At 41.0% G+C, this 24,370-nt stretch overlaps 1 protein-coding gene across 1 annotated transcript in view; it reads left to right on the top strand.

Moving 5' to 3' along the window:
- The window catches only part of Rala (RAS like proto-oncogene A), a 50,006-nt gene extending 27,199 nt beyond the window's left edge, over positions 1–22,807 (top strand). Inside the window, exons 2-5 of the mRNA XM_005365449.2 lie at positions 5,988–6,137; positions 10,316–10,524; positions 14,859–15,033; positions 22,174–22,807. Of these exons, the coding sequence (XP_005365506.1) occupies positions 6,024–6,137; positions 10,316–10,524; positions 14,859–15,033; positions 22,174–22,296 (621 nt within the window). The 5' untranslated portion in view covers positions 5,988–6,023 and the 3' untranslated portion in view covers positions 22,297–22,807. The remainder of the gene's footprint in view (positions 1–5,987; positions 6,138–10,315; positions 10,525–14,858; positions 15,034–22,173) is intronic.
- The last annotated feature ends 1,563 nt before the right edge of the window (positions 22,808–24,370 follow it).

The raw sequence follows: 24,370 nt of genomic DNA, 5'->3' as shown, positions 1-24,370 counted from the left end.
AAGAAGTGCAGTCTGAGGTTTGATGGAGACAGTTGAAGTCCGAGGTGCAGTCAGTTAGAGGATGCAGTCTGAGGACTAGTAGAGGTTAAGAATTTTCTTGTGGCTGGCTGTCATGCTTCTCTGATCTTCAGCATTAACCCCTATATCTGACTCTGGGTTTTTATTATTAAGAGCAATTAGAATTCATGCTGCACTCCTTCCCTTTCCCTGTCTCTCTTCTCCCCTCGCCCCACCTTCCCCTTCTCTCATCCAGGTAACCTATCTAGAGAGGAGTATTAAAAACTGGTGTTCATCTGGGGTTTTTGTATAGAGATATTTATTTTATGAAATCAGGAGCATCTGTTTGGTGCACAGAATTGTACTGTTTTCTTGATAGATTGTTCCATGGATAAGTATGAAATGACCTTTATTTTTTATAACTAGTTTTAGAGCCTATTTTGTCTGATAATAGGACAGTTATGTCTGCTTGATTCCTAGATCCATACTCTTGGAGTATCCTTTTCTATCTTTTCAACCTGAGGCTGCAAAAAGACAAATCTTGTTTTCTAGCCCACTCTGCTAGTCTGTGTCTTTTTATTAGGAAATGAGACCATTAATATTCAAAGTACTTTTCATTTTCTTGATTTTTGTACTGTTTTCTTGGACATTTTTTTTATTTTTAATTTTAGTATTTATTCCTCTGTGCCATCATGGGCGTGTTTATCCCTTTCTTCAGTCTAAAGTATTTCTTCCAAGATCATCTGTAGAGCTGGCTGGGTCATTTATTCCTTTAGTCTGTTTTTGTCCTAGAAAGTTTTTATTTCTTCTTCAGTTCTAGTTTAGTTTTCTTTACTGGGTCTAACAGTCTAGTTGGTAATTATGATCTTCCAGAACTTGACCTAAGCTTTCTGGCTTTAAAAGTTTTCATCAAATAATTAACTGCTGTTTTTATAGGTCTGCCTTTCTACGTGACTTGACTTTGCTTTCTTGCAGCCTTTAAGTACTTCTTTAGTCTTTGTTTCCGGTGTTATGACTATTACAGTTACATTTTTGCTTTACTTGGTGTTCTGTGTGCCTCTTCTACATGTGTGAGTATCTCCTTAGATTTGGAAAACTTTCTGTATAATTTTATTTGAAAATATTAACTGTACCTTTGGGCCTCCTTGTATGCCCTTAATTCATAAATTTTTCATCTTATCTCAAAATCCATCATTTTTTAATTTATCACTTTCTTTGAATGATCCAATTTTTGTATATCCTCTTAAAGCTCTAATATTTTATCTTCTAATGATTCATTCTGTTGGTTAGGCATTCCACTGAGTTTTTTATTGGACTTAGTTTTTTTCTTCTTATTTCTCGCTTCAATTTGAGTTTTCTTTTTAGAGTGTTTTTCTTTATTTCACTTATTTTCATATCCATTATCTTTATTAATTCATTCAGCCATTTGCTTGTGTTTGCCTAAACTTAGATAATTTTTTTCCTGTCTTGTTTAAGTTCAGGTATTTGTTGTCTCTTTAAATGCTTTAAGCTAGCTGAACATGTTTATAATTGTTCTTTTTAATTCTATGTCTTGAATTTCATCTAAGATAGAGGACAGTACTATGGAAGTGATGATTGAGGTGGGACATACTGTCTTTTTTTAATTGCATTATTGTGTTTTACAGTGGGACCTGAACATCTGGATTTGGGGTATTGTCTTTTAATATGAGTTTTAGGCTTACCAAGCTGGAATCCCAAGACAGAGTGGCTTGCTGGTGGCTTTGGGGTATCCCAGCTAAGGTGAGAGGCCAGCCACTGAGCCAAGGACTCTTAAATCTGGATCAGCTGTGGCAGGCAGGTTTGGAGATAGAGCCAACTGGGGTCTGGAATTGAGTGAGGCTTATTTACTGAATCCAGATCTGCTACTGGGCTTGTACTGTGCTGCTGTGCCCTGTAGGTCCAGTGTAGGTCTGGAGGCAGAGTGAGCTTGGGACCAGTGTGAGCCTGAGAAGACACAGAGTGGCCTGGATTCAGATGGGCAAGTTTTTCTGTATTTTAGGCTTTTAGGCCACATACATTCTTGTTGTAAATTCATGATTTGGTTTGTTTACAACCCTTCAAAAAAACACACACACACATTTAGTTTATTGACCATATAAAAATAGGTCAAAGGAGCTAACTAAAGTTTGCTAGACTTAGAAAAACAAATGGCTCTGATGAGTAAAATAATGATATATCCTTATAGTTTTAATTAAACTTAAACTTATTTGGAACCTTTCTATTTTGTATTCCACAGTTTCCTGCATTGATCTTACTTCAGTAACTCTTACATGAGGAAACCATTATTATAGCTATTACTCGTATGCTGAGACAAGCTAGCCAGCCTATTAGTTATCTCTGGCTCTTTCTTCTCTGGCCTTCTCAGCTCTCTCTCCATCTTGTCCCCGAGAGAGCTTGTTCAGTTTTGTAACTTTAAATATTGTCTGAAAACTGATATTTAAATTTATGTCTCTTCTACTCTCACCTTGAACTATGGATTAACCTCCAATTCCCTATTTAAAACTTGAATTAGATAACACGCCCAAGTAATGCTTGAAATTCTTTCCCAGACCTATTTCTTCCTAGGTTTGCTCCATCTTTGGTAGCAGTATCACCATGCATTCGAATGTTTGTGCCAAGCTCTTAGAAGTTTGTCTTAGAAGCCAGAGGGATCACGTACACCACAATAACAGGGTCCACAAAATCAGCTAACCAGGTCTCAGAGGGGCTCACAGAGACTGAACCAACCCACAATCAGGGAGGCTATATGGGTCTGACTTAGGTCCTCTGCATATATGTTATGGTTGTGTAGCTTGATGTTCTGGTGGGACTCCTAACAGTGGGAGCAGGGGCTGTCTCTGACTCTTTTACCTGCTTTTGGGACCCTTTTCCTACTGGCTTGCTTCATCCAGCCTTCTTATGAGTATATGTGCCTGGTCTTATTATAACTTGTTATGCCATGTTTAGTTGATATCCCTGGGAGGCCTGCTCTTTTCTGGTGGGAAACAGAAGGAGTGGATCTGAGGGAGAGGGGAGGTGGAGGGAGGGACTGAACGGAGAGGAGGGAGGAGAAACTGCAGTAAGATGTAATATATAAGAGAAGAATAAATGTTCAAAAAATAAAGATCAGGCTGCTTACTTGTCGCACATCACATTTGCAACTCTTATCACTAACTCAACTGTTACAGGAAATTAAACAGGACATATACCATAGAGTTGCCCATAAATGAACTAGACCAAGGTACTGTGTACAGTGTACTCAAAACAATGCCTGGCACTTAGTAAGTACTCAATAAATGTTATTGTCCCTGAGACAGATAGTATGGAATAGTTGAGAGGGCAGAATCAGCATTGCTATGATTTCTCTGCTGCCTGTCATTGCAGCCCATGTCTCTCTTCAGCTCTACGTACAACTAAGATCAACTCCTGTATTTGCAAGTCTTTTTGTTTGGGGAGAGGGGATTGGATATGATAACAGGGTCCCCTGTAGTTCAGGCTAACCTTGAGCTCCAGTGTAACCAAGCATGACCTTGATCCCTTGGATTTTCCTGCCTTCACTTCCCAAGAACTGAAATAACAGACATGTGCCACCAAGTTTTTCCAACCATTTCCGCTCTTACACTGGTGCCGTCAGTTCTCCACATACCAGCCAGGATGATCTGTTAGAGAACTCAGATGAAATTATGGCAGACTCCTGCTTAGAAAGACTGCCGCTTTCTTTGTGTACTCACCATAAATCCAAGCACTTTTCCACACTTCCAGTGCTGTTTGTGATCCTGCCTCTCCCTGCTTGTCAGTCCTACTTCATGCTGCTTTCATGGTACTTGTGAGGCTTCATCTTCACCAGCTTTCCTAGTCCTCGGAGCATGCCAGTTCCTCCATGTTGTAGATTGTGTGCGCTGTATTCCTGATGTCTGAAATGCTCTGCCTTCAGAACTGGCAGATGCTTCTGTTCTCAGCCCTCAGATGTCACCCCTTCAGAGAAGTCAGTCTTGACTCTCTGTTAACCTAATCCATCTCCCTGCTCTTTATCCCATCACACACACACCCTCCTTTTTATTAAACTAGTAGAATTTTCCTATTTTTATGTATGTCTAATGTTCTGGTAGGAAGGGACCTTAGATGTTTACCATGTAAAGCACCACCCGGATTAGTTATTATAGTTTGGGGGTTTTTTTCCGTTTATTTATTTATTAAAGATTTCTGTCTCTTCCCTGCCACCTCCTCCCATTTCCCTCCCCCTCCCCCAATCAAGTTCCCCTCCCTTGTCAGCCCATAGAGCTATCAGGGTTCCCTGCCCAGTGGGAAGTCCAAGGACCACCCACCTCCATCCAGGTCTAGTAAGGTGAGCATCCAAACTACTTAGGCTCCCACAAAGCCAGTACGTGCAGTAGGGTCAAAAACCCACTGCCATTGTTCTTGAGTGGTTTTAAACATGGAAAGCTTGGTTGCTAACTTGTGGTGCTGGTGGGACATGGTAGAATGTTTAGGAGGTGTGACCTAGTAGAAAGAAGTTAGGTCATTTGGGGCATGCCCTTAAAGGGGATATTGGGAGCCCCTTTTCTCTCCTTTCTGTCTTTGCGACCTGACCTCCATTCAGATGGAAATCTTTGGTTTGCTACACATTCATTGCTGTGATTCCCAACCACAGGTCCGGAGCAATACCACCAACAACATGATAACCCAATTGTGATCATCCGCTTGTCCACCATGGCATGTGCATGCCGTGTGCACAAGCATGTATACACATACACACACTCCTATGTGACAGTAATTAGTTTAAATGAGTAACCAAATGGGCATGGTGGACCTGCAGTCAAGTGGCTTCTGGCATACAATGCCTGAGAAAACCCATATTGAACAACTACACACTCAGGTAATTTCCAAATTGTGAAGGGGCTTATTAAAGGAAAGTATCAGATGCTACTTGGGAACACAGAAAAAGAAAGCCTAATTTATATTGAGTGTTCCGGTAAGACTGAGACCCCAAAACTGAGAAGAGATAGCTGGATTAATAATGGAACATTATTAATGGAATGTTCACGGCAAAGGTGGAAGGCAAGGAAGGGCATTTACAGAAGTTTTGGCTGCCTGAGCTGAGACACAGGGCACGAGGTGGGCAGAGAGGGATAGGTCTAAACTGCTGCTGAGCAAAACTGTTACCAAAATGTGGAGGAGGTACTGCAGAGGGAGCTGTAACCCTTGGTGCCTAACAGCACAATCTCCTTGCTTGAACCTCCCTACAGGCTCAGCATTTACTGTGTTTGCAGCCTTTTCCCTCCTAAATCCTGGTACCCTGGCCAAAGGCAACTGTGTGCCCTCAGCACCCATTACCACTACAGCTTCTGTAAGAATCTAGACTCCACAATGAGAGCCTTAATATAGTAAACAAATGAATATCCTAAGGAAAGCAAGAGCATGCTATATCAACACAGTCAAGTTATATTGATTATTCCAAAAACCACAGATGTCCCCATAGCATGGTTGTTGAATTGTTCCCTGCTGGAATCTTATTTGTAAGTCTGTTTCCAGTTGTTGGATGAAATTTCTTCACTTACAGCAAGCCTTTCCAAGGAGGTCCTTAGTGCAAATGGCAGTCTCTGTTTCTTACTGAAAATAGGAGGACCATTTCTTTAAGCGTTGCCCATATGAATTAATATGAAAACAAAATAATCCTTTAGGCTGTCCTTGCTCTTTGTGAAGATACTCCACTGTAACTGATGCCGCATTATTATCAGCTTGTGGTTGCACTGGGAAATTTTCACATCTGGTCACAGCTCATTACAGAATCTATTAGAAGATAATGCCCTTGAATCACTGTCTTGACTCACTGCTGTTGTATTCTCTGATGGATGATTCTCGCTCTCAGAATGTGCACTTTGTCTGCTGTCTGTTTCCAGTCACTGCAGAATGAGCGCTGGCATTGTGTTTCTTTCCTCCACCGGAATTCTAAGGAGGGTACTGAGCTCTACCTGTTTCATTTGTCTTAGATTCTTCTTACTCCTCTGAAGACTCTGGGAAACAGGATGGCTGCAAATAAACCCAAGGGTCAGAATTCTTTGGCCTTACACAAAGTCATCATGGTGGGCAGTGGTGGTGTGGGCAAGTCCGCCCTAACTCTGCAGTTCATGTATGATGAGGTAAGTGCCCACTTCACTTGGGTAACAGAGGTTAGGCTTGGAGAGGGGAGTCCTTAAGCTTAGTTTAGTGGATTTGGTTGGATCCTTTTAGTCCTTGAAAGCTCCTAATAATATTTTTCCACTTTAAAGTTTTTAGCCAACATCTGTACCTACTTAATTTTACAATTGAAAACTCAAGAGCCAGTCTCTAGTCCCCAGGCTTTCGAATAAAACTGAAAACTGTCTTGTTTTTCTGAGTAATCTAACATCAGTGTTTTTAAAATATTTTAATGACAATTTCCCATTTGCATTTCTAGTCAGTGTAGAACATCATTGAGACTGAAATTAACATATGCAGTGTTTGTTACATAACCTCAGAACAAAGTCCATGTTCATCATGGTATTGCATCCACCATTAAACAGATACAGGCCCAGGCCGTGTCACTAAAACTTGTAATGATTAGTCAGATTACAGATTTGTGTGTGTGTGTGTGTCAGGCTGTTTTCTTTCCCCAGTGGAATATTATGAAGTCTAATTATTGCACTAGACAATAAAATTATGAGCATATATTTGATTTTTTATTCTCAGCTCCTCTCAATAGAATCCCTGTTTATGGTCGCAGCATACTTTCCTTTTTAGTCCTTCTAACAGTCCTGGGTGGTAAGTAGTAGTGTCCCCATTTTAGAAGGAAGAGAGAGAACCTCAGAGAAGTTCCCATCTTGCCCAAGAAGAATCATCTCTGGTGAATGTCCAACTGTTAAACTTGGTAGTCTGACCAAGAAAAAGAAGAAGCCCTCAGCTTTTCACCCCTCCTCGCCTGTTTCTGTTGCTTTTGTGTCCGCACTCTCGCACACAGCGCACCCTCAGTCAGACCCACGAATTGTCCTAGTTGTTGCTAAGAAAACTTGGGAGGAAGCCGAGCAGTACTGGTTTATGTGCTCATTTGCATTTTCTAACCATTCATCTTGTACCTGTCTTCTCTCAAACTAATCTCTGTATTAGTCCTTCCCTCCCCTTTTTTGGTTGGGGATTTGAAGAAGGGTCTCACTGTCTAATCCCGACTGACTTGAAACGCAGGGCAGTTTATCTGCCGTAGCTTCCCACATGCTAAGATTATAGGCCTGAGCTACCATGCCCATCATTAATCCCTTTCCTGCAAGTAAGGAAACCAAAAATAAGAACATTCATGTTTTAACTTTTTAAAAATAGTTGAGACTTCATTCTAATAGCTATAATTTCAGTGCTTGCCAGTGACAACTGAAAACAAGGATACAAAACAGCTGATTATTAGTTATGTACTAAAAGTAGTAAACTGCTCCACAACACTAAATAAACTAGTTCTGAGGTCCCCCAAGACAAACTGAACAGCTCCAGCTTCTTTAGTGTTTATCAGACACAAAATAAAAAAGTAGAGGTCATCATTGGATGGCAGGTCAGACCCGTGCAGGCCGAGGGAGGCAGCCGCTTCACACATGGAGATGGGTGTGCTCATCTGCCCTGCCAACTTGCACCAGCTCCTGATCTGCCACCAGCATGCACAAGCGGGCCAAGAACAAGGTGGGAATGTGGGTTGCCTTCTAGCCCAGCCTCTCACTAGCCAAAGGCAAGGCCAGGCCCTGCACCCCCATGGCTGCCAGTCTGCCCCAAGGTCTCCACAAGTACAAGCAAGCTGTGGAATGCAGATGACCCAGAGACCCAGAGGCAGTCAGGACACAGGTCTCCGCTGTGGTCCTGCCGCTGATGGTAACAGCTGTCCCAGGGGTTCATATCCAGGCTGTACCCCAGGCATATGGAAGTGTTCTTCTCTTACATTTTTTTTTTAAATGCACTGAGTTTGGGTTGAAAACCAACCACCAAAATGAATCCTTACACTGGTCTACAGCTTGCTGAACACCCAAACCCCTCCTCACTATTATCAGGGAATTGGAGTATCAGAAACTGGGTAGAAACAGAAACCATTTACATTAATTAAAACCTGGCTATCACTTGTATGTGCATGTGACCATCCCATGAAGACAGCTGTGGCACTCAGGACCATGGAATCATGCTTGCCACATGAGAGGAAAGCTGATGGCAGAGAAGAAGATGAGGAAGGATCTCGTTCTCTTCTGGTTCCAGACCTGATTAGACAGCCAGTCTAATCCTGTATAGAAACATCCCTGCTGGTGGGACAGGTGACCCAAATGTACCAGTTCTGTGGTGCAGAGAGTGCAACCCCCAGCTTATGTGTGATCTCAGCTGCACTCGTGGGACTGGGGCGGTCCAGTTAATGTCTGCTTGTTGGCAAACACCACAGTAGCATCCCATAGTTCAGCCTCACCCAACATCTCGATGACTCCTCAGGAGCCTCATTCACACACTATGCATTATGAAGATCAAGCCATGGGTGTTCTGGAAGTAGCACCCTGGTGGCCAGTCTTGTCCTGGTTGCCCACACCCCATGTGGTTAAGCTGATGTCCTTGTACTCAGCAGTCACCACTCAGAAATCAGTGGCAGGAATGGTGATTCTCGTTTCATCAGGCTTCAGTTGTGTAGAAGTCTTGTCTTATCATCTAGGTTCATCATGAGGGAAAAAAAAAAGGCCTTTGAAGAGCTTTGCAAAGATACTTACCATGCTAATATACAGAAAGAAGTGATACTGGCCAGAGACCTCAGCAAAGCCTCCTCAGACCAGGCGCTGGTTTCACTCCAACAAGATGACGAGGTTCTCTATAAACATATACTTAATGAAGTAGCTGGATAAAAGATTAACTCAAAAAATCAATAGCCCTCCAAATGATAAATGGGCTAGAAAGAAATCAGGACAACAACACCCTTCATAATAGCCACAAATAATATAAAATATCTTGGTGTAACTCTAATCAAGCAAGGGATATACCTGTATGACAAGAACTTCAAGTCTTTGAAGAAAGAAATTAGAGAAGATATCAGAAATCTCCTATGCTCAGTGGGAGTAGGGGCTGTCTTTTACTCTTGCTGACTTTTGGAACCCTTTGCCTCGTATTGAGTTGCCTTGCCCAGCCCTAATACATGGGAAGGTGCTTAGTCTTACTGCAACTTGACATGCTATGTTTTGTTGATATCCATGGGAGGTCTGCCCTTTTCTGAATAGAAATGGAGGAAGAGGAGGATGGGAGAGGCAGAAAGGGAATGGGTGGGAAGAGACTGGGAAAAGAAGAGAAAGGGGAAACTGCAGTTGGGATGTAAAATAAATTTTAAAATTTTTTTAAAAATTATGTTTTAAATAATTATTGTGATTATTCCACAATGGTTCTCAACCTGTGGATTACAACCCATTTGGAGGTTGAATGAGCCTTTCACAGGGGTTGCCTAAGACCATCGGAAAACACAGATATTTCCATTACAGTTTATAACAGCGAAATTACAGTAATCAAGTACCAGCAAAAATAATTTTTTGGTTGCGGGTCACCACAACGTGAGGAACTATAATAAAGGGTCCCAGCATTAGGAAGGTTGAGAGCCACTGGTCTCATGTACTGTCTACTGTTCTAGACTTAGGATGTATGTATGTAGCTGAGTAAGTAGCAGTTCAGGGCCCTTACTGTCAAAGATAAATTCTAATAACTGATATAAACACTAAGCAAATATTGAAAATATTTATAGAAACAAATTTTAAAGACCCACACAACGTACGTGCATGCATATGTGTGTGTGAGAGAGAGAGCCCACGTGCATGCACACACATGCACATGCTCACATAGCAAAGAGATCTGTGGATATAATGGAGTGGGAATGGCACTATTTAAAGGTCAGGTAGTTTGGGATCTCAAAGGTTACAGTTTTCTGTATTGACTTGTCTTGTTGTAGAGAAAGAATTAGTGGTGCTTATCTAAATACTGGCTTGTTAATAGCTCCATAATTCTGGTACCAAAATCTTGTATATTTGGAATCATCTAGAGTGGGATTCTAAATCTGATAAAAAAAATATATGTGTGTGTAATGTTTTTCATATGTATAGTGCTTTTAGAAAGAAAACAGACTAATTTTAAGCTATAAATAGCCTAGAAGTAAGACTTCAGCCTAATCTTTTTGCAGATAAAGAAGCTGACCAGTTATCTAAAATGAAAATCAATATAGTTTTTACCATTTTGGGGAAACAGGTAAAGAGTAATGATTTCTAAATAAGATTTTTTTAAGAAGTAAAACTAATAATTTAAAAATGGACGTATTTTCCAGTTTGTAGAGGACTATGAACCTACCAAAGCAGACAGCTACAGGAAGAAGGTAGTGCTGGATGGGGAGGAAGTGCAGATCGACATCTTAGACACAGCTGGGCAGGAGGACTACGCTGCAATTAGAGACAACTACTTCCGAAGTGGGGAGGGGTTCCTCTGCGTCTTCTCTATCACAGAGATGGAGTCCTTTGCAGCCACAGCGGACTTCAGGTATGGCTGAGCCTGATCTCATTTGTACACACAACTGTTCTTTCCAGAGACTGGTGGGTCGCTGGAGCTGTTTGCTCAAACAGTGTGTCTTCCCACTTTGATCTCAGCGTGTGACTCTGACCACTGTGGATAGATGCACACATACTCGGGTCTTAGAGCCACCCTCGTGCTGGACATTGTCGTTCTAAGGACCCAGAGGGTCACAATGACTCTCCCATATTTCTTGTAGTAGTTATTAATTTCTCAGCACCTGTGTCATGGTCACAGATACATTGCCATTCTCCTTATAGTATAGGTGTCCAGAACTTTTAGCGGATATATTCTCATTTATAAAGTGAGAATAATGATCGCTGTAGTTTAGCATATTGATTCTGTTCTACAGTAGATCTTCTTTACTTTCTACCTAATCAGTGTCTGGCATACATTTGGTGTAGAGATATCAGCATGAACAGTCTCTGGAGTAATCATGAAAGTACTGAGTGCATCATCAAAGATGCTCTTTACTTTTATAGTTTTGTTTCTATGATAGGAATTTCACTGTGCGAGACACAAAGGAAGCGTGTGATAAATATGTTCTCTAATAAGATCTTCACAGCCTAGTTGTATATATAAGGCATGAAGTAAAACCCGATGGAGGGTAAAGTAGGAAACATGGGCAGTGATCATCATAGAAGTTCCAGAAAGGCGAGGAATTGGGAAAAATTCACATAAAAGATGAGCCTGTAAAAAATGGCGAATCTTAAGGGAATCTAAGAGAGCATGTAATTGAGAAAATGCACAAGATGAACTGATTTATCAGATTAAATGTGTTTCTGTAAAGGAATGTCATATGTGATGCTGCATAGAGAATTACAGATCCTGGAAACTTAGCAACTGAGAGTCATGCCTCCAGAAAATGCGGACGGGTTTATTATGTAGCAGGCCCTGTTGTAGGTAATGGAATAAATTTTCACCGTAGTGGTTATTGACCACTCTGGGAATTGAGATGATAGATTCTTCTGTGACCTCCAGTGTTGCCCTTCCCAGAAAGTGGGCCTAGTGGCTCAGCACCAGCGGGAAAGCCCGTGTGAGACAGACAGTCTGACTGGCCATGGAAGGTGCTCCACATGATCTAACCTGAAAATATAGCCCAGGTGCTGCTTTCTAAATAGCCTCGGCCTCCACCATTCCTGCTCCTCTGTACCAAGGCAGGCCATCGCTTCCTTTCTCTCAGATGATGTGTTTGTACAGTGTTCGTGTCACACTTACCATGCCACACTTTTAGTATGTGTGGGTGGATGTCTGCATGTATGTCTGTGCGCCGTGGAAGCCAGAAGAGGACATGGCCTCCTCTAGAACTGAAGTAGCACAGCCAGGTGGGTGTGAGTAGAACAGGAAGTGCTCCGACTCTCTGAGCTTCACACTTAAGCCTTGTACTGAGTTTGACTTCCATAGTTTTCTATACCAGGTAAGGAAACCTGAGAGAACAGAACCCATTTCTTTCTCGTCTGCAGCAGTTATGATCATATAACAGTATGGCACATGGTAATACATACTAGACTTGAAAACTGTGAACTCTGAACTTTTTGGAGCTCCCTTTCCTTATTTCAGAAATGAAATTGAGCCAGATTTTAAAGGGACTTTCATATTTTAAAAATTTTATAGCAATTTATATATTAAAATAACCATAGCATTAAGCAAAATGTATGAAGGTTACAGACCTAACAGTATCTGTCTATGACAGCAAAGTAGTTAATTTAAAAAAAAAAAAAAAACTTGTTAATCTTAAGAAATATCATCTTGGGCATAGAGTGATGGTTCTGTGGTTAAGATCACTTGTTGCTCTTTTAGAGTGCCCAGGTTCAGTTCCCAAAGCCCACGTGGTTGCTTACAACCATCCGTAACTGCAATTCTAAAGAATCCAATACCCTCTTCTGACCTCCACAGGTACCAGGCTTGCATATAGTACACAGACATATATGCAGACAAAATATCCATGCATAACATAAATAAATCTAAAAAAGATTATGAAAAGGAAAGTCACCATCTTGCCTCTGGTCCAGGTCTTCCATGTTTCTGGAATTTGATCACTGGTTTCAGAATGAGTCTGCTTGCAGCACCTGGCAAAGTGGCATTTATCAACACAGGAGAACTAGGGTCAGAAGTCAGTTACCCACCAAGTAGTTAGGGAGACTGAGTGGTAGTCATTGTCCTTAGTGTCTTAATTTGGTCTTCTGCCTGTGAGGAAACTGGCTAAGAAAGTCACTTAGAAGGACCTGATCCCAGCACTGGAGGTGGCAGGGCTACAGAGTGAGCTTGAGGCCAGCCTGGAACCATGAGAATCTGTTTCTCGATAGACAAAAAAGTAAGAAATTTTGTTGTTACCAGCCCAGAAACAAACTATAATGGGCCAAAAATTCTCTCCACAAACATATAAATTAAATAGCAAAAATGGTGATATGCTTTTTCAAGATATTGTGAATGGTAGCAAATATAACATATGTAGCTGTACAAACTAATCAGATATATTTTGCTGACTTATTACTCAAATAGTCCATTAGCGTTCTCATTTTCTTTCAACTGAAAATGTTTCTGTTCCTATAATTTCTGCATCTTCTAATAATTTCAAAGGTATATAATTCTATGATAGCAACATGTAAGATATTGACTTTGGTTTCTTAGTTTAAATTTGTGATTACACTTATTTATTTTGCACATGTGCGCATACCTACACCTGTGTGCATTTGCTGTAGTGTAAATGTGGTAGTCAGAGGACAGTGGGAGTCTCCTCTCTTCTGTCATAGGGTCCCAGAGAAGAAACTTGGGTTGTTAGGCTTGGTGACAGGTGCCTTTACTATCTGAGCCATCCAGCCGGCCCATGTTTCTTCATTTTTTAAACTGAAAAGGCCAGACAGGGTTGTGGATACCTGTAACTCCAGTTCCCTGTGATACTGAGGCAGAATGATCACAAGTTCAAGACCAGGCCACACTGGCAACTTAGTGAGACTTCTCAGAATGGAAGGGAATGAGGTCATAGCTCAGTGGTACAGCTTTGACTAGCATGCCCAAAGCCTGGGATTCAATCCTATGACCTGTAAAATAAATACACACGCAAACTTGCTGAAGATCTTTCTACAGTAGGCAGCAGGAACACCTGTGGCTCATAGGTAAGCACTTCCCTTCTAATTCTCACAGCTACAGTATGAGAAATACATTGTCGGGCCATCTTACAGATGAGGGAGTGAGGCACAGAAGTACTTTGCTAAACAATCACGTGACTAGGAAGAGCAGAGCCACAGTACTTTGCAATTGGTGATATCTTTCTAATATATAACAGCTTTAAATACAAAAGCTACTTTCAGAAATTTCTGTCCTTCGTGAAGCTGTCAAAGCACTTTGGGGGAACCTTTAGAATATAATAAGAATATTGTTACCTATCTCTGAAAGCTTCTTCCATAATCCCAGTTGAATTGTGAGAAAAACATCACAAAAAACCAACTGAGAGACATTCTGTGATGTTCCTCAAATCTTCCAAAGTAATCATCAAAACAAGAATAGTCTGAGAATCCACACAGCCTTTTGTAGTGTCAGGAAACTAAGTGTTGCATCATATCCTGAATGAGTGCCTGGAGCAGGAAAAAGATGCTGTGCACAAACTGGGAGTGTCTGGCCGAGAATGGGACTCTGTGGTGGAACACCTGGTTAGCATCTTTGAGGCCCTGGGTTTCATATGAATCTGGGGGAGAAGGGGAATTATAGTAAAATAAATAAAAATACAACTAAGGATATCTGAATAAATTTTGAATTGAATAGTAAGTGATATGTAATGTTGCTGATGCATGAAATGTGCTCACACATAGCAACCAAGCAAGTAGAGTCACCTGCATGGGAGCATGTCCTCACATGCTCCTGCCATGTTTGTGCTCCCTCCTTTGCTGTATTTTTCCATTGTTATTTAGGAAATATGTAACTGAAGTGATCATTATAGGTAATAAATCAATTTGTTACTATATAGAAACATGGTTGTAAATAAATCTGATTGATTGCAGGTGGCTAGTTGTTGTAGAGTTTGTTTAGTTTTAGATTTATGTGTATGAGTGTGTTTGGGCTGCATGTAGGTATGTGAACCATATGGTGTGCCTGATACGTACAGAGATCAGAAGAGGGCATCACATCCCTTGGATCTGGAGTTAGGAATGGTTGGTAACCATTTTGTGGGTGCTGGGAGCTGAACCTGGGTCCTCTGCAAGATCAACAAGTGCTCTTGACTGCTGAGTCATTGCTCCAGCCCCAATTTTGTGATCTTTAATGTACAGACTTTGTGTTAATATTTCTCTCTTGCTTTTACTTATCAGGGAGCAGATTTTAAGAGTGAAAGAAGATGAGAATGTTCCGTTTCTCCTGGTTGGAAACAAATCAGATTTGGAAGATAAAAGGCAGGTTTCTGTAGAAGAGGCAAAAAACAGAGCTGACCAATGGAACGTTAACTATGTGGAGACATCTGCTAAAACGCGCGCCAATGTTGACAAGGTGAGATGTGCTTTCACTGCTGCCGCACTGTGTGTGCGCTGCTGATTGACCCTGCTGTCCTACTTTATCTAGACTCTGAGATCCAAACGAAGATTTATAAAGCTTTTGGGTTCTTTTAGTGTATTTGTTGGGGGAGGAGTGCCATAGCACACCTGTGAAGGTCAGAGGACAGCACCAGGAGTCCGAGTCTGTTCTCTACTCATCCTCAGGCTTGTTGTCAAGCACCCTTATCCACTAAGCCATCCACCAGCTCTGACAGAGACTGATTTATACCCTCCCTAAATGCTTAAGTAAGACATGTTAAAAATTTATACTTGCTGGTGGTTTTAGTTGATGGAGGAAGGTCATTGGTTAATTAAATAAAGAAGCTGCTTGTCCTGATAGGTTAAAACATAGGTGGGAGGAAGAGGAAGTGAGCTCAGAGACTCGACAGCTCTCCTCTCGGGGCAGACGCCTCAGAGAGAGACGTGATGCTCCACTCTTGCGGGCAGAGGTGAGAGCTCTGCTCTCTGAGGCACACGCGATGAAGCTCCGACCCAGGATGGACGTAGGCTAGAATCTTCCTGGTAAGCGCACCTTGGGGTGCTACACACAGAAATGGGCTAAATTAATATGTGAGAATTAGCCTAGAAGAGAATGGGTCAAGCAGTGTTTAAAAGAATACAGTGTCCGTGTAATTATTTTGGGTAAAGCTAGCCGTGCGGGCAGCCGGGTGGCAGGAAGCAGCCCGCCACTCCTATTACTACATTTAGTGGTGGCGCACACCTTTAATCCCAGTACTTGGGAGGCGGAGGCAGGTGGATCTCTGTGAGTTTGAGGCCAGCCTGGTCTACAAGAGCTAGTTGGAAGAGAGCTAGGATGCTAGGACTGTTAAACAGAGAAACGCTGTCTCAAAAAAAAAAAAAAAATTGTATTTCACCTAGTCTTTGACTTTCTCAGATACAAGACCGTACAGCTAAATGTGCTTTTTTTTTTAATCACCAGCAGCATTCCCCCATCCCACTTACTGCCTTATTTTTAATGGGATTGTCTAAAAGAAATTCTCTAGACCCTAACATGCCAGCACTGTATGTGTCTGCCCTGACTGATGCCTTCCTGGTGCTGGGTAACGTTGGAATGGGAGGGTGCCCTCTGGATGGAGGAACTCCTATTTAAGATTACCCTAAATCTCCATTACTACAGTGATTCTTTACTCTCGGCCTTTGTTTCCCTGAGTACAAAGGGAGATCCTCTACACCCCCTTATCTTAGCACAGGAAGATACAGACCCTTCTTGGGAACTATATGGAGCCCTTTCCAGGATTAGGGGAGACTCTCTTCAGGGCTGAGATGGCTTCGGCTCTTGAAGACTCCCAGCAGGATGATCTCCGGCCTCTGTGGACTGTGACTATCCAGAGGAGCCTCTTAAGCCCACTATGCAGGCTAACTGTTGGTTAATCCTAACAAGCAAACATCCTTAAGGCTCACCACTAGAGACTTTTCCAGAACAGGGCCTGAGCATTTGCCTTTCTAGAAAACTCCTATATGGAGTCACATTGATGTAGATGGCCTCAAGTTTTTGTGGATTAGTCTGCTTATACTTAGAAGTCTATAATCCTGATCCAGAAAGCATAAAGTAGGCCAGGTGTGGTAGCATGACCTTTAATCCCAACACTGGGGAAGCAGAGGCAGGCAGATCTTTGTGAGGTCAAGGCCAGCCTAGTCTACATAGTTACAGTGAGACCTTGTCTCAAAAAGAAATACATATTCACTAAGAAAATTGAGGCATAAACATAAAGCTAAAAAAATCGTAAGTTCTTTTTGTTCAGCTGTGTCTTACTTAGGGTTTCTATTGCTGTGAAGAGACACCATGGCCATGGCAACTCTTTTAAAGGAAAACATTTAATTGGTAGCTTACAATTTTAGAGGTTTAGTCTGTCATCATCATGAGGGGACATGGCTCCATGCAGGAAGACATGATATTGGAGAAGGAGCTGAGAGTTCTACCTCTTGATCAGCAGGCAGCAAGGAAGTGAATTGTCTCAGTGGGTATAGCTTGAGCATAGGAGACCTCAAAGCCCACCCTACAGTGACATACTTCTCCAACAAGGCCACACCTACTCCAACAAAACCACACTTCTTAGTAGTGCTGCTCCCTATGAGCTTACGAGGGCCAATTGCATTCAAACTGCCACAATCTGTAATAGATGGTGTCATTATGATTGAATTTTTTTTAGAAATGTGGTCAGACTTTTAATACTAGTGTACAGTGAGTCCTACAATATTTCTGTTCCATATACTGTATTGGTTTCCTGTAAGATTATGTCAAATATTTTTTAAATTTTATTTATCTACTTATTCTATTTTTATGTGCATTGATGTTTTGCCTGTCTGTTCAAGTGTTGGATCCTCTACAACTGGAATTACAGACAGTTGTAAGCTGCCATGCAGGTCCTGGGGCCTCTGGAAGAGCAGCCAGTGCTCTTAACCTCTGAACCATCTCTCCAGTCCTTATGCTAAATATTTTTAAAGTACTTATAAAATGTATTTTAAGATTCATTGTGAGGGAAGTGAAAGGAGAAATTAAACACTGTTGTTACGTATGCATATCACTCTTCCTAATTGTCTTAAACGGCTCATGAACACACTAAGTGACTGGGACTGAGGGGAAAAGGAAGAGAGGTAGCAGCAGTCCACAGAGATGAGCTGTGCTGACACAGCCATGTGGTCGTCATCTGCTGACCTCAGAAGACATGGAAGTGAGGTCAGAGCTCTTACAGGACAGTGAGGAGACAGCCAGCAATCTACCAAAGACTACAGTCCAAAAAGGAAAAAATATGTAGATGGCTTTGCATTTGAAAAGGAGCTTAGTCTTACCTATATAAGCAGAAGTACTATTTAAAAATATGCCATATTTTTTAATCCATCTTATTTGGGAAAAAATGAAGATATACATTCTTGGCAAGAATATAGAAAAAACCTCATGTTTATAGAAGGGCAATGTGATGATTATCTATCAAAATTATGACCCACTACTTCAAATTCTAAAAGTGTATTTATCCTAGCATGGACAAGGGGAAGTGACAAAAAGTCCCACTCCTAACCAAGAAACTGTTTGAATTTATGGTAACTAAGAGAGAGAAAATCAGTTTTCTTCAATGTACTGTCACTGGGTATATAACTATACTGCAGGGTGGGTCCCATGCTCAGGAGTACTTGGCTAACACAAAAGAGACTCAATGGGGTTTTTTTTGGGGGGGGGTATTTTTGTTGGGAGGTATATGTGTTTTGATTTGTTTTCGTTGTTTGAGAGAGAAAATGAAAAAATAAACTTGGGTAGTTAGGGAGATGGGGAAGACTGGAAGGAGTTGGGGGAGAGAAAGAATATGATCAAAATATAATATGAGATAATTAAAGCCAATAAATACAAAAGTATTGAAATAAAGCATTAAGATTTATTTTAGGTAAAATCATATGCATATATATACATATATATGTATAGATATATATACAGTGATGGTCATTGAAACAATATTTATAGATGCAAAGACTAGAGCTCCATGTGTCCGATAACAGAACAGTGTTAAGACACGATTAGTCTTTATAATGAACCCAGCCGTTGAAAGGAAAAGTACTTATAACCACCAAGCCATCTCTCCCCCAGCACCCACAAGTTTTTTGGGTGCTCAGCAAAAGGCAGGGATTCTTTCTGTGGTGACCAAGTGCCCATCATGATAGTGTCCTTGTGTTCCATCATCTTTACAAGAAACCATTTTCATATGACCCTGCCAGCCCAATTAAAACAGCCTTTAGAACGTGCAAGAAAATGGTGAATCCTGGCCACCTGTGAACCTGCTCATGCCTTGATTGGCTCATGCCGACTGTCCATCTTCTGCAAGTCTGAAGTCCCTTTTTTCTGCCTATCTATCTAGCGGCTTTCATACCTTTTGGTTTGTATCTACTTTATAGTAAGAACATTAGTCCTTTGTCCACTTCATTTGTTGTCATTATTGTCTCCTAATCTGCAGCCTGTCTTCATTCAGCATTAATTTAATTTTAATCATGGAAAACTTGGAAGAACATGCTGTCAGAATTTGGGTGTTTTATTTTGTGATTTCTGGGTTGCATGGCTTAGAGTCTTTGACCATTCTTAGGTGTGTGTGTACTTTCTTTTTGTGTTCGTTTTTATAATAATAGCTCCTTAGTTTTCTTGAAAGTTAATGTAGTCTGTGGTGTGAACTCAGGGCCAATAAATACTTAAAAGTGGAAATAGTGATGAGGGCAGTTTTTATTTTCAACCACAGATATTTTAAGTCAAGCATGAGCCTTTGGATATTTTCATTATACGAAGAGGGATTTCCTCTGGTTGTTCATATAGAATTAGAAAACCAAATTTCATACATACTAGGTTGCCCTAAAATGAAAAAAAGAGGATGGAGCCAGAGAACAAGATGGGAGGAAGGGGAGAATATAGTAAAGAAAAAGAAGTTGATAGTCCTTCAATTGGGGAAGTATTGGGTATCTGGTTCCTTGTTCCTTTTCCTTAGTTGCTGTTTCTGTAAGTTGGCACTTGAAATGGGACTTTATATCTAATGCCAATTTAAATGTTTTCTACCATGGTTTCTAGTTTTGGTAATTTCTAAAAGAAGCTTACTATACATGTAAGCCTTCCCTTACATCCTTTTCATAGTGTACTGTGTCTGTCGGCAGTAGAGATCAGTATTGGGTCTCTCTCATGGAGGCTTGGTCAGAAGGGAGGCTTCCTACTGGAGCTAGTCCCATCTGGATAAAGCAGAGGCTTCTGAAATCTCTGGGAGAAGTAGAAATCCAACAGTGGGGTTTGTGCTGTTGTGGTGCTTCAGCACTGGATGTTCCCCTCCGGAATTTACCCTTGCCTGCTGCATCATTGGTTTCTATAGCATCCTCACTTTCTTGTTTCAAGTTTACATTTCTTGCTTCAGCTCAAAAATCAACTGTTCTCCTAAGAATCTTTGGTTCCATTTGATAGATTTGTTACTCAGCAGCCTCAACCAGAGAATATTTGCTCATTGCTTCTCAACCTGAGATTTTTTTTTTTTTTTTTTTTTTTTTTGGTTTTTCGAGACAGGGTTTCTCTGTGGTTTTGGAGCCTGTCCTGGAACTAGCTCTGTAGACCAGGCTGGTCTCGAACTCACAGAGATCCGCCTGCCTCTGCCTCCCGAGTGCTGGGATTAAAGGCGTGCTCCACCACCGCCCGGCAACCTGAGAATATTTGCTCATTGATTTTTCACTGAACAAGAACAAAGAATACTTTTTTAAAAAAATGAAAGAAACACTCATGAATTCACATCCTTAACAGTTCAGATTTACTATCATAGAACCTTACCTCTTTGAGGTGACGTTCACCCTGGAAATCCTGGCTTTACAACAACAGAATGGCTCCTGTGTTATAACAGTGAATTACTTTCACAGTAAGCCAGAGTGTTTGGCTTTATTTTTGTTGTTACTGGAGTTTGGGGTATGTATATATATGTGTGCGCGTATGTGTGTGCATAAGTATTTGTGGGCATATATGTGGGCATAAGTATTTGTGTATGAGTGTGTGTGAGTGTGTGTTTGTTATTCAGGATCACAACTAGAGTTTCATGCATTCTAAGCATCGTTGGGTCCTTATTGTTGATGGACTTTTGTTTTTATCTTTATTCATCCGTAACACCTAAGGTGAATTTGCCATATACTGTGTTCCAAAGATTCTTATTCTTGAAATAACGCTTTCCTCTACATGATTTGTGTCGTCAACTTAGAATGTAGTCATTCTTGTTTCCAATTTTCAATTTTCAATAATTTTTATGTCTTATTTCAATTTTATTTATGTACAAAATTGTAATTTTCCCAGGTAGAAGTTACATAGCAGAGTACATTCAGAGATGTCCAGTGGTTCCAACATCCCATTGCTCTTGAAGATAGTGTCCTAAGAAGTCAGTGGTGCTTGCTCCATCATTCGATTGTTTCATTTTTGCAGATGCAGACAGATGTGCATGTCCTGCTCCTCCCACACAGGTGCCATTCTCCATACATCTGTACCTGGCAGTTCTCAGTTGGTTTCCCTTGAGAACTAAAGGCATGTTAAGAAAGCATGTCAGACATTGCAGTCATTGTCATTTAAGCTGTATGTGTGCATACACATGTGACATGCTATCTTTTATATTTCTTGGGGGGTTTTTAGTCTTATTTCAGTTCGGGGTTTTTTGTATTTTTTTAATTCTATAAGTGGTAACTGAATTTCTTTAGAAAATTCAAACATTTGTTGAAGTAGACAGGAAGTTGATGAGTTTAGGGCATCAAGACTTTAAAACCAAGGCTGTTAGAGTATGGAATGTGAGAGTTAGCCTCCCTCTCACACTTAGCGTACTGTTTTTCATTTTTCTAGGCCTTTCTTTGTTAGAGGACAAAAGATTTGTAATTGAAATTTAACATCTCAGTTATTTCACTAGCAATTTTTGTTACTATGCTAATTTTTTCATTTTAATAATTACCATTAATTAGCAAAGTACATTTGTTAATCAAAGTGCTCAAAGTATATATTTCTATGGTCTGTATATACCATAAAATGGATGGTTCAGCTGTTCAAAGCACTGACTGCCCTTGTGGAGGACCCGGGTTTAGTGCCCAGCATGCATGTGACAGTTCACAACAACCTGGAACACCAGATCCAGTGTTCTGGCCACATCAGGCACAAGGCACACCATTGGTGCACATGCATACATTTAGGCAAAACACTTGTGCAACATAAAATAGAAATAGCCTTTTAAAAATACATCATGTAATCATTTGAGTTTTATCTTGGCCCTATCATTACTATATAGCAGTTTTCATTGGAATCTTGAGAACTACAGTAAATAGGTGGGATTTGTTATACAAACATTTTACCAAGAGGTACATGTCATTCAGAAAAGTTGCTGGGTTTTTTTCTCAAGCTTCTTGGAGACTCCAGCTTGCTTGTGTGCTTTCCTCTGCCTGTACTCGCCAGGGTACAGGGAGCACTTGCCATCCTGTGAGTGGCCCTGGGCCATCTCAGGAAGGAACTCCTAGATAGGATTCCTTCATCCCCAGGGTTTGCTGCTGCAACACAGAAGCACCAAGTTCCTGCTGTTGCTTATTTTATTTACTTTCCTTTTTCTAGGTATTTTTTGATTTAATGAGGGAAATTCGAGCCAGAAAGATGGAAGACAGCAAAGAAAAGAATGGAAAAAAGAAGAGGAAAAGTTTAGCCAAGAGAATCAGAGAAAGATGCTGCATTTTATAATGGAAGCCCAAACTCCTTTCTTATCCTGACCATACTAATAAATGTAATTTATAAGCATTGCCATTGAAGGCTCATTGACTGAAATTACTCTAACATTTTGGAAATTGTTATGTGTCACTAAAAGCATGAATCGGAACTGCACTGGAAGTCAAATTCACTTAAAAAAGAAATTGTGTGGCTTCACCAAGAAGCAGAGCTCAACTTATTTCATAATTGCCTACATTTATCACAGTCCTGAATGTAGCGTGTAAGCTTGTTTTGGGGGGGGCAGTCTTTCTTGAATTGTTAATCAAGAGGTAAGATGGGGTGGGTGGGAGGAACGGCCACTTCCTCTGATGTTTATTATAAAGCTTAAATTTTATATTATTTTAAAATGTCTTGGTCTTCTACTGCCTTGAAAAATGACAGTTGTGAACATGTTAACTGTACCACTTTTTAAACTGTTGTTATGCAAATCTAGAAGAAGAAGTTACTGGCATGGTTGTTGCATATAGTAAAACTGAGAGTAATTCATCTGTGAATCTGCATATTAATTACCTGGTAATTAACTTAGAAAAATGGTGTGAACTTATACATGGACATTTTTGAATATGCCTTAATTTAGAAACTGAAAATAATCCAGCTACATCATTCTGGGTGTGTTCTCACTAGCACTTGGGGCCACTCACTGCCCACATGACTGGTTACAAGGTTTTATCTTGCCAGGCAGTGTAGAGTTACAAGGAAGATTCCTGAGAAGTGTGTGTCTGCTGACCAAATTAAAGATGTGTGCCATACTCTGGTTCTGAGAGTTCCAGAGCTCCGTCATTGGTTTAATGAGCTATAAGGTAGTTAAAGATAAAGGACCAGCATATATTCATACGATGACTTTAGATTATGGGCGTGAGTACCAAGTTTGAATGAATGCTCCTTTTGTGTAGAATGCTGGTCCCCAGTCATCACTTTCTGCAAGTGATGTGCGTTTAAGTGTTAAATCTCCTGGGAGCAGGGAATAGGGAAGACCATCAGGAGAGCTAATGTGGTTTTGCACTGGGACACTTGAGGAAAAGTGCTTGCCACCTGTCAGTTCTAAATGTGTACTCTTGAGGTTACAGTTTGGGCGTTAGGAGGAGTCTTTGTAGTCTCTTTATGTTCATAATGAATACTGTACCTATATTCCCTAAGGTTAACATGAAGCAGTCGAACATGTTAGGCACACACTGACCAATGTCAGACTGTGATGTTTCCGCTGCAAGAATTCAAGCATGCTGTTAGGAACATAATTTCAATGGGAAGTAAACCACTATTAGATTTTTCTTTTCCTCTGTGGGGCTAAGACACTTGATTAAACAGTTTTTCTTGTTGCACAGTCAGAATTTCATCAGGTCAAAGAGATGCTCAGGCGTTCCAGGAAACAAATGTGTACATGAAACTACCAGAGACAGGCGTTCAGGAACTCAGCTGTCTAGATACTACATTCAGCATATCATAAATACTTCTCCTTAAAGGGTTTGGTTTAATGTTTTCACAGGCTAGGCCATGTGCGCGATTAGAGTTCCCTGTGTACCCCCAGCCAGCAGGCCCAGCATGGCTGTGTGCACTCATGCAGTCCTTGCCGAACCAGGGTCCTAACCATGATCGTGGCCGTTTGCTTTGAGACCTTTCCCTCTCCTGGGTACTAGGTGCTATGAAGCCAGCTGACAGAGATGCATCACATGTCTTAGGCTGATGCCACTACCCGGTTCATTTATTTGCAATTTGAGCCATTTAAAGACCAATAAACTTCCTTTTTTAAAAATGTTTGTGGTGTTAATTGATGTTTACAGTGTGGTGTTTTTACTTTACCCCCGGGGCACCTTGATCAGAGATGAAAACAGCTGAACCTGTTGAGCCATCAGTTTAGAGACCTTCGTGTACTGGCAGATTTCTTAGAGTTTGGCATTGTTGGTTGCTCAGCTTTAAGTCACTGTCAGGATGGGAGACTCCTGTGCGCAGTTGCCAGCAGGTGGGCTCCGCACTGTCATAAAAATCTCAGCTGCCTTTTCCTTCAGCTGCCTCTAAGCTCCAGAATGGCACATTTACATCTGTTTTCTAA

The sequence above is a fragment of the Microtus ochrogaster genome, unplaced genomic scaffold (genome assembly GCF_000317375.1).
Source record: "Microtus ochrogaster isolate Prairie Vole_2 unplaced genomic scaffold, MicOch1.0 UNK2, whole genome shotgun sequence".
Lineage (NCBI taxonomy): Eukaryota > Metazoa > Chordata > Mammalia > Rodentia > Cricetidae > Microtus > Microtus ochrogaster.
Note: the sequence above shows the minus strand (reverse complement) of the source record. Positions and strands in the feature narration are given on the sequence as shown.